The sequence below is a fragment of the Aythya fuligula genome, chromosome 5 (assembly GCF_009819795.1).
Source record: "Aythya fuligula isolate bAytFul2 chromosome 5, bAytFul2.pri, whole genome shotgun sequence".
Lineage (NCBI taxonomy): Eukaryota > Metazoa > Chordata > Aves > Anseriformes > Anatidae > Aythya > Aythya fuligula.
In genome coordinates this window covers 15,074,186-15,089,638 of record NC_045563.1, presented here as the reverse complement: position 1 = coordinate 15,089,638, position 15,453 = coordinate 15,074,186, and the positions used below count along the sequence as shown (strand labels likewise).

Below are 15,453 nucleotides of genomic sequence, written 5' to 3'. Positions count from 1 at the left end.
TAAATCCTAAATGAGTGCACGTGGCCAACAAATCTCTAGTTGTACAGTTGCTGTGCATCCAAATTTGTACTACGCTGATCGGCATTCCTGAGAGTACAAGAAACATAAAGATGAAGGGTGGAGAAAATTGGTGAAAATGAAATGCAAGAAAAAAAGTTGGTCCAAATTCTACTTCCAAATTACAAGTTAGCTACAATTATGACCCTCTCCATCCATTTCTGTGGGCAGAATCAGTCACTTCACACATAGCATGGGGAAAAGCTGAAGACAGCAAAAAAGTTGGAACGAAAATCTAAGTAGAAGAATAACAGTGAGATAGAAACTGTCCATCAGGCTCAGCCTGTGGAGTTGCTAATACAGAGGATTACCTGAGGACCAGGGGTCCAAGCTAAGCCACATCCATCTGCAATGGTGACCACAATGTAGCCAGAACCACAGGCAGGTCCACATATCTGAAAGTCAAATCAGTTTCATTTTAGGATATGTTGCTGTTTGAAAGGCAGAATGTAAAATGCCTACAAATGAACCTCTTTGCAAGCTTCTTCCCTATTTTCTCTCTCCTGCAATAAATTCCATAGTCAGTGTGCATTTGCCATAGTCATGTTAAACAAACAAGCAAAGCAACTACAAAAACACTACTAGTTCTGAGGAAACAAAGCATATATATGGCTAGCATTAGCTGTACACAGTAGCTTCTAAAACATAGTAAGAAGCCTTCTCTTCAGATGGCTAACCTAGAAAGCAAAAGAGCCCAGCAGCTACCCTGGTGACTACAAATAGCCACAACCCGGAGGCAGCAATGAATGGATTAAACTAACAGTCAGAAATGCAGCACTCCCTATAAAACTTTCAGTAAGTTAGATCAAAACATAACATGTTTTGAAAGGAATCTGCAGCTTCAGAAAAACACACCAAATGTTCCTACAGCAGCTAACTTACCATTCCCTTCCTTCCCATCTGAAGGATGCTATTTTCAGTTTAGCAAGGGGTGGAAGAGTCTTTCCCACCCCTCAGACCAACTATGGGTTTTGTTGTGTTAGGAAAAAGCATTTGAATGGCACCTTCTGTAGCGAGATGTCTCCATCTTAGGTCATGAATTTACTCATATCATATTATAAAAAAGAAAAAAAAAAGTTGGAAGACTTTAGATTACCTGACAGTCTGTACACACTGCAAGGAGAAGATTTTTGCAAATGTAGCGTAACCCATGGAGTCAAAGGCCTGCACTGTCCCACTGATAAAGTGACAGTCCATACATGATACTCACTGCACACCAAGACTTTGCATCTTGGAACAGTCAGTGATGTACCAAGACCACCAACCATTGGGTTACAAGGATTACAAACTACCAAGTGTCGTTAGAGACCTGACAAACCTATGAAACCCCTGAGTAAGGGAAAGGAGAAGCAGTGTGAAAGATTTTCTTCTAAGAAGACCAACATGACTGTGGCATATGTTCCTACTATTCTACAGGGGCTGAGGTCCTAGCTGTAGGCAGCACACATAGAACAACTGTGGGATCCCCGACTCACAGAGGTTACGACCAAAGCTGAAGAGGCAGAGCTTGGGTACAGACAGAGGAGGAAGGCACTGGAGCAACAAGGCAGCATTAGTTGGTGTGAACAGTCACAGGCAGAGCAGCAGCAGCTTAAATGCTGTCAAATTTCCATAAACATGAGTTTTAAGGAGGAATCTCAGGGGTGGTCATGACATGATTTTAGGAATGATTACACATGAGAACAAGAATGTGAGAAAAAGCAGGGAAGTGCTCCAGTGAAAATCAAATGGCCATTAATTAGTTAGGCTGGCCAGAAGTGGAAGCTTGTCTCTCAGTAACAAATGGAAAGTAGCACGGGGACATATGGGAATGAAAATTTCTGTCATGTGGGAATGGCCTCTTTTTAACCATATTTTAATTCTGAATTACGGTAACGTTGGGATAAAAGGACTCTTCATGCAGTTGATAGTCCCCAAGGAATCTGTTTTGGAGATGCTGTGAAAGGACTTTTCAGAAAAATAACACCTACACCGAATATTCAGGTTGTCCTAAGGGCTCGGAGGTCCTGGTGGGGTGGCACAGGCAGGTGTCGGGTTGTTGACTTCTTTCTGGTACAATTTCCCACTGTGTAAATAATGAATCACTAAGCAGAAGCTAATCACTAGGCAGTGCCTAATAATTCAGGTGTCCCACCTCCAAGCTGAGCAGCTGAAAGATGAGGTTAAGGGAGGCATTACACTTTGCCCCATTCAACAAGAAAAGAAGTATTTTGACTTTATTTCATGGCATAAAAGCCAAAGAAACAAAATACAACACAACAACCCTCACCCCCCCCCCCCCCCCCCCCCCCCCCCCCCCAATACACACACCAAACCAAACCCTGAAAAATGCCAGATCTGATCTGAGGAAGATGTGGGTTAGCTGTTGGTATAGTTGCTTAACTGAAAAACTCATCCATTAGCAAATCCCCAAATAATTAAGGTGTAACCTAAAAGAGCTTCACAAATACCACGGTGACAGACAGCACAGGAAAGGGACACTACAGAAAACAATTACATCTGGAGCACTGAAGCTGGTTATTAGCATTCAGATAAATTCCAGAGCACTGACTAACTACAGCTATTCAACACAGGCAAGACTTTTAAAAAAAAAAAAAAAAAAAAAGGATGTGACTTTTAAAGTATTGGGATTAAGAGGGTTTATGTAACTACTTATAGAAATGTTTATAAACATCTTCAGCTCTTTCATCAGGTATCAAATGCTTGCTCTGCAGCCCCAAACAACACTAACAGCTTGCCGCTATAATTAAGTTTTCTCACAACACCCAACAGCCGGAAAAGCAAGCAGCAGAGGTGTGAAATAAGGTGATGCTGAAAGCAAGAGCATCTCTGGGGCTGCTGGTAGCCCCTGTCCCAGGCAGCCCCAGGTAAGTCCCATCAGGGTTAAGGGTTTACAAGCATTACAAGGGATGCCTCTAAGGGAACATCTGAAGAAGAGAGATTTTGCAAACAGACAGGTGTTCCTCCCCATCTTCTGTGGCTCTGGAGAAGGCACCTGGTGTTGCAAGCAAATCAGTGATGTGGGCAGTGAGGTCCAGGCTGATAGGAAGGTTGCAGAAGCCAGCCATGCTGCGGACAGCCAGAGAGGGCACAGCTATGACCACAGTGCATGACCCTGCATGCAGGCAGCCTGCCAGGCAATGCCAGCGACACGCTCCTGCACATTACTTCGTATGGCCATAGTACCACAGAATATCCCGAGCTGGAAGGGGCCCACAAGGATCAGAGTCCAACTCCTGGCTCCACACAGGACTTCCCAAAAATCACACCATGTGCGTGAGAGCACTGTCCAAATGCTTCTTGAACTCCAGCAGGCTCAGTGCTGTGACCACTGGCCTGGGCAGCCTGTCCCAGTGCCTGACCACCACCTCAGTGCAGAACCTTTCCCTAACACCCAGCCTGGCCTTCCCCTGTCCCAGCTCCATGCCCTTCCCACAGGTCCTGTCGCTGGTCACCAGAGTCTACTTCCCCATCATTCTCTTTTTTCTTTCCTCTTTGTCTCCCTACTCATTAAATTATTGATTCTACAATTATACATGAGCTTCTCCTCAGGCAGGGAGCAATCATTTTGGGGATCTCCCTACCAGGACCATTTTTCTGACAAGGACTTGCAGTACAGTACTAGGAGCTTGGTCCCATTGGCATTGCATTCTCACTGAAGTGAGAAGCAGTCATGCCTGGAGCAAGATTTGAAAAGCCAAACAATCTGGGTAAAGAAGTTATTTCTACACTGTAGAAAATATGCAGTAACTAAAGACCAAGGACACAAGGAGAGGGAGAAAGGTTCTGTAGTAATTTGAAGCTTGAACAAATGAACGGAGAGGCTTGAATTTATTTTCCTTTCTATTAGGTCAAAGGTGTTTTCTGTAACCTAGTGTCTCACACCAATAATATGCACCCACTGCTGTAACAACTAAGGCAGTCAGCATAATCTGCGAACACAGGGGAAAATTCAAAGCTCTGGTGAAGCCAATGGCAATATTGCCACAGAGCCAAGATTTCTCCTGTGGACTTAAAAGACAAGCTAGCAAGATTTTTTTTCTTTGGGTGTTCTCTTTATCTGGAGATCTAAATTAACGTGAGCATTTCTCTGGCATTTACTGAGCTAGCACTATTAGCTATGTATGTTACAAAGAGCCCGTGCTCAGACTGCTCAGTTCCACCACTGCGGCTATAGAGCGTTCTTGCTGACTTAAACACAGAAAATCACCTATATTTGTCATACTCTGTCATCTGCCATTCATATAACCGCTACCACATTCCCACAGGGCCTCAAGAGCACTTAAGCAGAGAGACATGCATCAGGAGAAATCAGTCATCTAAGTTACAGGAAATGTACAGCTTGGGGAAGAACCAACGGCTTCAAAGATTGGTTTCTTTCATTTACTCACAGAATTTCCTCACATGATGCTGCCTTTCCATATGACAGACTTGAAAATGCAGTGGGTACATCAATGTCTGTTCACTTTCCATCTTCAGCTTCCCTGAGTTTCTTCAGGCTGTACTGACAGTGGAGTGCAAAGTCTGGATAATGACCAGATATTACGCCTCTTAAGCTATTCCTGTATCAGAGACATGTTTTTCTGCTAGGATTGCCTCATTATAATGGTTGGAAAATAAATGACAAGCATGTAATGCTTTAACCTTGTGTCACTGCTATGTAAGGTGGAGGGAACAGTCAAAAGTAACCCTTACACTTTTTTATAGTTTAACTTTTTATTGCTGTTGTGTTCATCCAATGGATTTAGTAGGTGAGTCACAGAATCTCAGAATGGTTTGGGTTGGAAGGGACCTTAAAGACCACCTGGTGCCAAACCCCCTGCCATGGGCAGAGACACCTCCCACCAGACCAGGTTGCCCAAAGCACCATCCAGCCTGGCCTTGAACACCTCCAGGAATGGGGCACCCACAGCTTCTCTGGGAAACCTGTTCCAGGGCCTCACCACCCTTTGAGTAAATAATTTCTTCATGATGTCTAATCTAAACCTACCCTCTTTTAGTTTAAAGACATCACCCCTTGTCGTATCACTGCAGTCCCTGATAAAGAGCCCTTCCTCAGCTAGTTCCTCCCCAGAGTCAGTGTTCAATGGTCTTGTAGAGTAAAAGCTTTCATTTTGGCTTTTAAATCCACTACGGGTCATTTACTCTGTCCTACCCAAGACACCTCTGACCTAGACCTAGCTCTCACAACATAGGTGCCACACGTGCTGGATGTGCCCTGTTAGATGTTAGCCTCCCCTTTCACAGATGGGGATGCCAATGCTCTCAGTAGGGTCTGTCTTCCCAAAGTAGTCTCTAACAGGTGGTTCCAGACCCAGTGACACTTTAAGCACCCAACATCATTGGTCTCACTTCAAACTTGACTATATGTGCTCACCCAACACCACAAAGCAATCTGTGGCATTTCTGAGTCAGTCTCATGTATTAAGAGGAGAAGGATGACTGTGTGCTCAGCAAAAGCCAACTCGTACATTTGGGAGTCATGAATTACAGCCTTGAGGTCTGCACTTCTCACTCAGCAGAACCACGCAAACACTTTTAGGAGAATTCATGAGAATTCAAGTTGTATACGCCAGCCTGGATCAAAACAATACTTACAGATACACTTGTTCTCTAAAATCAAGTATTGTCAAGGAGTTTTGAAGAACATTTCTCTCTCCACTAAAGATGACTTCCCAAATAATCTTTTAATCCCAAGAGGCATGACAGTGAAGATTATAAGCTGCTATTACTCAAGCAGTGGGAAGAATGTGTCTAGGAAAGCAAGCCAGCAAATTGGGCTACTGGTCAGACTTGTCACGGCTCCTGATGAATTCCAGCATCCCTGGGCAAGCAACACAGCATTGCTCCAGTTTGCTCCGCTGCCCCTTAGATACAACAATACTCACCTGTCTCAGAGGAACCCAAAGGTGGGTCCGATCACTTTTCTACTAAAGCCAATGTTATTAAAGCAAAGTTATTATTATTAACTAATATAATAGGGGTAGCAGCGTGAGGTCCTACATATAGTGTGTCTAGGATTCACTGGTGACAGGCACTATATTTGTATAACAGAGATACTAATGCTAAGTATAACCCAGCACAGGCTACCCCACACGGGCCTCTCATTCATCTTGTGCTCTCAAGTATTGCTGTCATCATTCTGAAAAGACTTCCTGCATACGACAACAGTAAAAATAGTTATTTCATCTTTTTAATACCACTAAAGAAGCACCAATCAAGAATAAAACAAGCAAGCCCCAACTCGGTATCTGATTTCCACACAAATTTTAACCTCTTGGTTGTCCTTGTTTCTTGCGATCTCCTTCAGTTTCTCTCACCATATTATTCCATGCATCTGTTCAGTGAAATCCCAAGGCTGAAATGGCAACTTAATCCTCAGCCTTTTAAAGTCAAAGCATGAATCCCCCTGAAATCCCTTGCTATGAAGGACTTCATATCAAGCTCATGTCTTCAAGTATAACATATAAAAGATCCCTGCATCAATAGACATGAAACCTGAGTCCTGCCAAAATAAAGTAGCAAGTCCACATCACGTTTAAAATCACCAAATTTTGTCCCTTGTAATACAATTAAGCAACATTCAGACAGATAGTGACATCAAAGATTGCTTATTAACCTGGCATATGGGGTCAATGAGAACATCCTTCCCTATCAAACAAATTTGCAATCTTTATCTTGACATTGAGGTGGGGCAACTTTGGGCAGCGCAAGTTAAACACCCCAGAACTCACAGCTCTGTGAGTCACTTCAGTTGCAGGTCAGTGTGTTGCTGAGTCATCAATTCTCATTGACGCCAATCACTTACAAGATGCACGTGCACGCAAATAGTAAGGGATAGATAAAAATCTTGTTTCCAATAGAAATTATGTTGAAAGTTGAAGGCCAGTTATCTTTATGGAAGATGTAGGTGCTAGGCCTAGAGCATCTCCCCAGGTAGGGGCACTGGTTTGCAAAGTCACATATGTGGAAGTGCAGCTGCATCCCAAGACTGAGCACCTACAAGTGTCCACAGAGGTTTTTCAGGATGATTTAGGAGCCACAGAGAACTGGAGGGAAGAAAAATGGCTTACACAAAAGTAAAGGGAAGGTGCTCCTTTCCATGTGGTCAGTGCATGAAGGCCAGACAGAGGACATATGTGCTGTGAACTAACAAACACAGTAGAAGTCTTGACCAGGATGGGAGGGAAAGAAGGAGCAGTAAAATACGAGACTAAAGGAAAGAATTGAAACTAACTTATGAAAGGGCAAACGCCATGGCACTACACCCTGAAAGGCAGCAAGGTCTGCCTTCCTTGGGAGCTTGAGAAGGCTCAAGATCTGATACTTCATGAGGAACATGAAAACAGTGCCGTGTGTAAGGGAAAACCTTTTTTTTTTCCCCCTTTTTATTTTTTTTCCTTTTTTTTGTTTGTTTGTTTGTTTGTTTTTAATAGCGAGACCATCAGCTTAGTAAGGTTCCACTTCCCAATGGACAGTTTGCAGGGAACAATGCTCCCATGACTCACTGCAAGTTTGCATCTGCTTGAAATAAAAGCTGCCAGGGGACTGCAGCGGATTACATTTCTTTGCTTGCTCACACACTAGGCAACCAGAGACCATGCCAAGCCAGCGTATGTTTCAACGGCTCATGGATTTGAGACACTTTTAGAAAAAGAAAGAAAAAAAATGAAAAGCAACCAATCAGCTTTTAAAGCTTTGCTACATTTTTTAAAATTCCTTCCCCAAAACCCAGCCACTGTGTACAAAGGTTTTCAGATGGCACGCAGCGTGCCAAAGGCGAACAACATCCAGAAGTAGCAGCAAGGGGCTGGTAAGACTATAGCAGTGATACCGTTTTTCATTAATGTTATAAGATATCAAAGCTTAGATTCTAGGGAAAAGAGAGGGGAGGCATTCACTGTTTCGATAAACTTGTAAAAGGGAGCACAGCCCTGCAACGCTCATTTGTGCAATTAATCCTTGTGTATACATGAGCAATTCCTGTCTGTGAACATGACATGAGCAAAGCTCTTCCCAGGAATTGAGTATTCCTGGACTAAGACCTGAGTTCATGCAGGTCAAACCAATAAACGTTTGGAAACAAAATCGATGGCGGGAACACGCCCATGAGAAACCGAAGCCTTACTGCACATTGGGGCTCGGGGGTCATACTACATACTCCATGCTGTCATACAACAGCTCCATACTGTCATACTACATCCTACATGCTGTCATACTACAGCGGTGCGGGGTCTAAAAGCGAGGGTAGCAGCTCTCTCAGCCAACACGGGATCCCTTCTGATCGCCTAGGGAAAGGGAAGGGGGACGAGGGCAGACCTAGGGGGTCGGGGCAGACCTAGGGTACCTTTGACAGATGCGCAGAGCACAGACAGGCGGTCACAAACCGCACCGGCGTCCTGGCCGCGGCCACCGCACGCTGCCGAAATGTGACAGCGCCCAGCCCGGGGAAGGAGAGCCCGACATCTGCGGGGCAAAGTTGCGAGCCGCCGCCGGGCTGGCGCTCCTTTAGGGACGCGGCTTGGGGGCCGCGGTTGAAAGGCGCTCGGTGGAAGCTGTCACCGGGGAGCTGTTACCGGGGAAGCTGTTACCGGGGAGCCTTGTGCCGCCGGGGGGCCGTGCCTCCGGACCGTCACGGCCGCCCGGGGAGCCCCACGGAGCCCCGTCCCCCCGCTCCCCCCCGGTCTCCGGGCAGCGCCGCAGGCCCGCTCCCCGCTCACCGCCGCGGCGCTCTCCGCCGCCGCCGCGCGTCCCCCGCAGGCAGCCCCCGAGCAGGGCCGGCGGGGCTGCTCCTCTCCGCTCGTCCTGCGCCCGCTTCGCCCTCGGCCGGGCCGCCCGGCCCCGGCTGCCAGCGCGGAGAGAGCCCGCCCCCGGTACCGCCGCCACCAACACCGCCGCCTCGGCTCGGCCCGGCCCCCCCCCGCCGCCGCGTTATGTAAGGCGGGCTGCGGGGAGCCCTGGCGGCGGCTCGGGCTCGGGGCTCGGCCCCGGGGGCAGCTCGGCGGCGCTGACAGGGCCCCCCCCGGCGGTGCGGGGGCCGGGGGAGCGGCGGCAGCCCGCCTCGGGGACCCTGAGGGGCCGCGACCCCGCGCCCACCCGGCGAAGTTTGACAAGTCGAGTAGTGCAAAAATCAAAGGAGATCGGACCCCTTCCCTCCCCTTCTCCTCACCTTTCGTTTTTGAGCTGACAGGCTTCGTGCTGCTTGGCTGGTAAAAGGAAATGAGCGAGAAAATAAAAAGGTGAATTTCTCACAAAATCGTATTTTGGAGCTATGAGAATCACCAGGCACTCCAAGGCTCATCACACAAACGTGAACGTGCATTTAGGTGCAGGGCAACCCACTCCAGCTCCCTGAGAAGACCCCCGGAGAAGACCCTTTCTACCGAAGGCAGCAGCATGGCCAGCACTTTGCCAGCTGCTCCTAACTGAAATAACCCCAGGTCACCGCAGGCAGTGCAAACAGGGATTCACCTGGGTGCAAGGACAGCTACAGCTGGAATCTGAAAACAAAACAAAGCCCAGGGAGCAAAAACGTGTGGGATTCAGGCGATTCTGTCTTCTGTAACCAATCCAAGGAAAAAATCTACTGTATATGCCCAAGTTAGTGTGGAAAAATCAGTTAGAACAGAAAGCAAGCAGTGGTGGTAGGCTGCCAGCCACGGAGCAGGCTCTGAAGCCAACCGCAGGCAGGGGAGTGAACGTTTTGTACTCAATCTACAGCAGCAAAGCAATCATCACATCAAGCATGCACTGAGCCACGGGGAGGGAGGAAGAAAGACTGAACAGCTTCTTCATATTTGAACAATAATATAATGTAAACAAACTGAGCATGTGAGGCTTTTCTCTACTTCACAAGGCACAAAAATGCACTCCTTGAGAGAGGCTATCTTACTGCCCTCTGCTGCCGACACCTCGCACAGTTATCTGCAGAACGAGCAGAAAAACAGGCCAGCAGCGATAAACGTCTCTGAGCCACACATAGCGTCACTGCGGCCAGGAGCCTCTAGACACACGGTTCAGAAGTGAGAAGCGGGTGAGCTCCAGAGTCAGCGGGAAGCAAGGGCTGAGAGCCCTGCCGTGCTGCCAGCCCTCCTGATGCCGCACAGGTTCAAGCAGGCCGGCTCACACCAGTAATGATCCCTGCCAGGGCAGCCTTCTGGGGCTTGCTTCTACCCACAGCCAGGTGTCTGGGAAGATCAGCCAGCCACGTGTCAACACAACCTTACTTGGAATAACTCTGTATTTAAGTTGCTCCCAAGCCATCAGGAACCCCTGTCCCTCAGTGGAAAGGTTAATGGAAATTTTGTCAGAATTTTATGGTGAAACTTTTTTTTTTTTTTTTTTTTTTTTTTTAATCTGGTTCTGACCTTGAAGCACTGAATCACTGAATGCCTGGGGTGAGTCCGGTAGTGGCATACTTTGGGGTTATTATGATCTTCAAATTGTCACTGAGGGGGAACTGAATGCTGTAATCGCCCTATGTTTGCAGACAAGCTTGTCACCCAATGTGGAAAATCTCATTTATTTTGACTTACTGTTTACTTGAAGTTTGTATCACCGGTGTGTAAAATTGCATCTGTGCAACCACTTGCCTCACAGTACATTCAAAGTTGATTATTTCTTAATAAACTTTAGAACAGTGAGAGGGATTGCACACAGTCCAGAGGGCTGAACTCCACAAGTAGATGATACAGAATAGAAAATCTTATCTATGATTTTGCCTTGGGAAAACTGGCTGTCGCTAAAGTACATGAGCAATCCTTACTGGCAGCAATACATTTGTAACAAAAAACCACCCCCTAAGAAATGACTTGGTGCACCTAGATCTTTTGAGTCCAAACTAAAAACAGTCCCTTGTGCTCAGAAAGCCTGCCGATAGTGGACAATGCATCATTATACTTAAAAACACTGCGTGCATTAAACTCCCCTTTTGCATTTCCCCATGCGGAGGCTTTCATGGCTCTGATTTTACTACCTTGAACAGCTTTGTACGTGCTGAGTTAGAAAGACCAATACACACAGGCAAACAGCAGGCATTAGGTAAATGAGTATTCAGTGCATTATCCAAACAACATAAAGCTGCCCACACACCTCACCTAAACAACAAAGGAGAGGTTAGAATGCCTGAAATTAGAATGGAAGGGTGGGGAAGCTTCTGAAAAGGAAAGAGCAGCAGCTCTTTTTCCTTAGAAGAAAGGCATATGCATTTAGAAGCCATTTGCTCAGCCTCAAAACCAAACCGCAAATAGTTGTCAGTGAATATGCAGCATTTTCAGACATTTCCTGCGATGTGCAAAATGCCCATGAGACTGGGTGGGAAGCACCAAATACTGCTACTGACATGCAAAAGCAACAATGGTGTTGGCATGGTTAATCTGCAGGAAGAACTGCACAATATCTTTAGGACAGCAGAGAAGCAATTATAATGCTGCAGGGTAACTGCTCTCTCATTAGTGTAACACGCCCATTTATCCCTACTCATAACTGACGACAAACAAGTACTACAAGATATTAAGATGTTTCCCTTTATGCTTGCTTGGGTACAGCAACATAAACTTGTTATTCAAATAATGAGTCATTTGGCAGTCCTGTGGTGGGAGGAACAGCATTTGTTGGGAGAATAACATTCGTGTGCAGCATACCAGTGACATGTGTCTTTGGGATGAAAGGTTTTAACCCTGGTACTTCTCAGTTATTTTGTTTCTTAGCAGTTACTAGAAGTTGCACTTTGCTTGACAGAAAGCTTCACTAGGTGGTAGCTGCTACAGAAGATCTCTTTCCTCAGTGGGTGACGAATGAAGAGACATAATAAACTCCAAATGCTGACATCAAAGCAATGTATCTTCAGGAGCACCAGTGGAAGGATCCTATCAGTTAAATATGCTAACTTTGCACTCTGAATTCATGCAGACTGGGCATTTCATTCTCCCAGCTGAATATTATAAAATTTACCTTTTGTCTGACCAGGCTTCACATCCTAGGCACAAACTGACCACCTCTGCAGAGAAGTGGGACCTCTGTGCCCCTCACTCCCTGTCCTGATCTTTTTTTCTAAAAGTTGTCTGTAACATTTAGCCATGGGCAAGATTAGAAAATACAGTTTCTATGTTTTGTGCTGGGGACAAAATGTAGACGAGATTGAATATACTTTGTTTCTTTGAGATATCTTTGCAGCTGTCAACTACTTTCTTCGCAATACATTTTGAGACACACCATTCTGTGGTTGTTTTTTCTTTCCCCCCAAGTGTCTTTACAGAGCTTGGTGACCTATTTAAGTTAGGAAGAAAAGTAAATATGGAAACAGGAGGCTGCAAACTGGAGGAAAGTATGAAAATGTATTTAGAGAAAGGAGTGGGGAAGTAGGGGGTGGAGGGAAGAGTGGTTTTCCATTTGTAAACAGAAAGAGAAGCTTGCTCAGAACATATGCCTTTCCAGGTGAGATAAGAGTGGGATGAAGAGGGAAGTGGGAAGCACCCACAGCTTACTGTGTACAAGCCAACTGCAGGGCTGCTCAGGCTTGTACACTTTGCAGCACTGCACTCAGGGAGCACATGCTATTTGTAAGTCCCATGCAATTCCCTAAAATATGAGAAAGGATCTGGAAATCAAACAGTTTAGTGTTGTTATATTTAAACCAGAAGCCATTTTTTACCTGTAAAACTTCACATTCTTCATTTAAGAGAATTTGATTAATTCATCTCATTTAAGCAAACAACACAGGCTTGACATCCATGATAAACTAGTGTAGGAGTAAAGACTTAAGACAAGTCCAAATGTCTTCCCACAGCTTGAAATGAAAAATATTCTCTATTTAGCATATGCTTCATACTTTATTTAGATAGAAAAAAACAATACACAGATTTCTTCTAAACAAATGCATGAAAAATCATTAGGTTTATGATTAGTCCTGTATATAAACAGCATTCAAGGGACTGGAGCACCTCTTCTATGAGGAGGGACTGAGAGCTGGGACTGTTGAGCCCAAAGGAGGATTGGGGGGGGGGGGAAATCTCATCTATGGGTACAAACACCTAAAGGGAAAGTACAAAGAGGATGGAGCCAACATCTTCTCAGTGGTGCCCAGTGCCAGGACAACCAAGACAACAGGCAGTGGGCATGTGCTGGGACACAAGAGGTTCTGTCTGAATGCCAGGAAGCACATTGTCATGTGGGTGGCTAAGCACTGGCACAGGCTGCCCAGAGGCTGTGGAGTCTCCCTCCTTGGAGAACTCCAAAAGCCACCTACATGTAAATGTGGTCCTAGGCAGCCTGCTCTGTATAGTCTTGCTTGAGGAGGGGGTTGGACCAGATGTCCTCCAGAGGCATCTTCTCACCTCATTCTCTGCATGTTTTTTTTTTTTTTTTAAGCTTCAGATTTTATGTAATTACTAATTCATGCTGTGAAGTTGCTGCAGACCAAAAAATGTCTAGTGACTGTACTGTAGTACCCAAAGACCTTCAACCACAGCCAGATTCATGGTATGCTGAGGAATCTCAATGCACCTAGAAAACCAGGTGATCTGGAGAAGCATCAACACCTAAACACACCAGAAAGCAGAAGAGGGGTATGTTAACTTATGCTTTGAAAGTGCAAAGAACACAGCACCAAAATGGAAGTTTATGTTTAGGAACATGCATCGTTAACTTCTTGCAGTTAACTAACAGCAATGACACTGACATAGGAGACAAGCCACTGGGAAGAGTCAAGACCAGTTGGGGATGCAACAGGACTGATCTGAAGCCAAATCTCCTACATCCAACCCAAGTGTGATGGATTATTTCCTTGCTCCTCCCCCTGCCCTGTGTTTTTAAGTTAAACAGGGATGTCAGAAGCTGGTTTAAAACAAAAAATCGGAATTCCTCAGTATAAACAAAGACAGTGGAAAAATAACATTCCACAAACTTAATATTAAAATTCACAAGTAACTACATTTAGCTCTCCTTGCTTCCACTCAGACTACAAATGCAGTTCTGCTATTTTGATTTCCCTCTGACTCAGTGGTCTGGAGTTACACTTTCATCTGTCTCTTTGCTTCTAGACATGCCAGCTTTGTGAAGCAGTTTGTATCTGGTCTTTTAAGGGGCAGGAAACATGCTAGGCAAAATGATTGTCTACCAGTGTTTAAAATAGTTCTAGAAGTCCTTAATTTTACTTCCCTCCCTGGCACATGGACCTTATAGTAGCCTAGCATAAAACTACAACAGAGCACAGATCAACTTTCTGCAATCGAGTGTCTTAAATTCAAGTACAGAGATAGAAAGTAGCTGCTCAGATACACCTTTATCTCTTCAAGCTTCCCACAACTTGAAACAAAGATGAGTATCGAAACCAATTTCTAGACTAAGAGCCAAAGGGCTACTGATTGGGAAGGGAGCCCAAGGATGACTCAGATGCATGCTCTACTGCATTCTGCAGAACTGCACTACCACAAAAAAAAAAAAGTGATTTTAAATATCAGGGCTTTTTCCAGGCTGTTACTCATAGAATGCAATGTAAAAAAAAAAAAAAAAAAAAAAGAAACTGCTCATTTCTGCTCAAAGAAAACAGGCCTCTATATAAGCCCAGTGAGTGCTACAATTAAATATCACATCTTTTCAGTGCACTTTTTAAATCCTATAATTCCATAGCTATGTCCAAGGAAGCTGCTAAACAGTGTGCCACTCATGTTTAGCCCTTTCTGTCCTACTCCCCTCTAGCTTGTTCACGGAAGAGCCTTTTTTTTTTTTTAAACCTAAAGCTCTTCTGCTCCTGATTTTATCCTGCACTGCTCCAGCAGTACCACCATAAACCCTCTACTGGGGTTTATGGAAGCAGACCCCAGCCCAGTCCACAAAAAAAATTCAAAACCCAAGAACAATACCACAGTGGGAAAAAGTAAGCTTGGTTTAGTTTGCACATATACAAGGAACGTTCCCAGAACATCACATTGCAGGCAAACACGGGCAAGTTTCCAGGCACACTTCTTTCATAGAGTTCTCAGGAAAGTCTCAAACCCTCAAGTTCCGCACCACAGCTGTCTTCTGAGAATCACCATATTTATCATTTACCTCATCCAAGTTTAGGTTCTTTAGTAGAACAAAGAATTGTTCAACACCCACAAGAAATTTCAGTCAAAGTAATTCAAACTGACAAAAATTCAAATCCACATGGAGATGTACACAAGTGAGGGAGATTTTTTTCTTCAAGTAATAGTGGAACTAGATTTTTTATAATGCCATTGATCATATTGGTTCATTTTAGTTTCTCATTTAAGCCTCACTTTCTTCATTCCTGCAATGTCCCTTCTGCACTGCCACAAATGCATATAGCTGAAAAGTAGCCTCAGCATTTCCAGAGCTGAGAATTACCCTCAGTTACAGAAGTGAGCTTATTTATGCTACATCTAACAAAGTTAC

At 45.0% G+C, this 15,453-nt stretch overlaps 1 protein-coding gene across 3 annotated transcripts in view; it reads right to left on the bottom strand.

Moving 5' to 3' along the window:
* Positions 1–8,799, bottom strand: part of SYNE3 (spectrin repeat containing nuclear envelope family member 3) — a 52,871-nt gene extending 44,072 nt beyond the window's left edge. For 2 of the 3 annotated variants that reach the window (XM_032189233.1, XM_032189236.1), the window contains exon 1: positions 369–422. In XM_032189233.1, coding sequence (XP_032045124.1) covers positions 369–399 — 31 coding nt within the window. In that variant the 5' untranslated portion in view covers positions 400–422. Of the gene's footprint in view, positions 1–368; positions 423–8,777 lie in introns of those variants that run through there. The other variant, XM_032189235.1, reaches the window with a different exon arrangement.
* Positions 8,800–15,453: the final 6,654 nt, after the last annotated feature.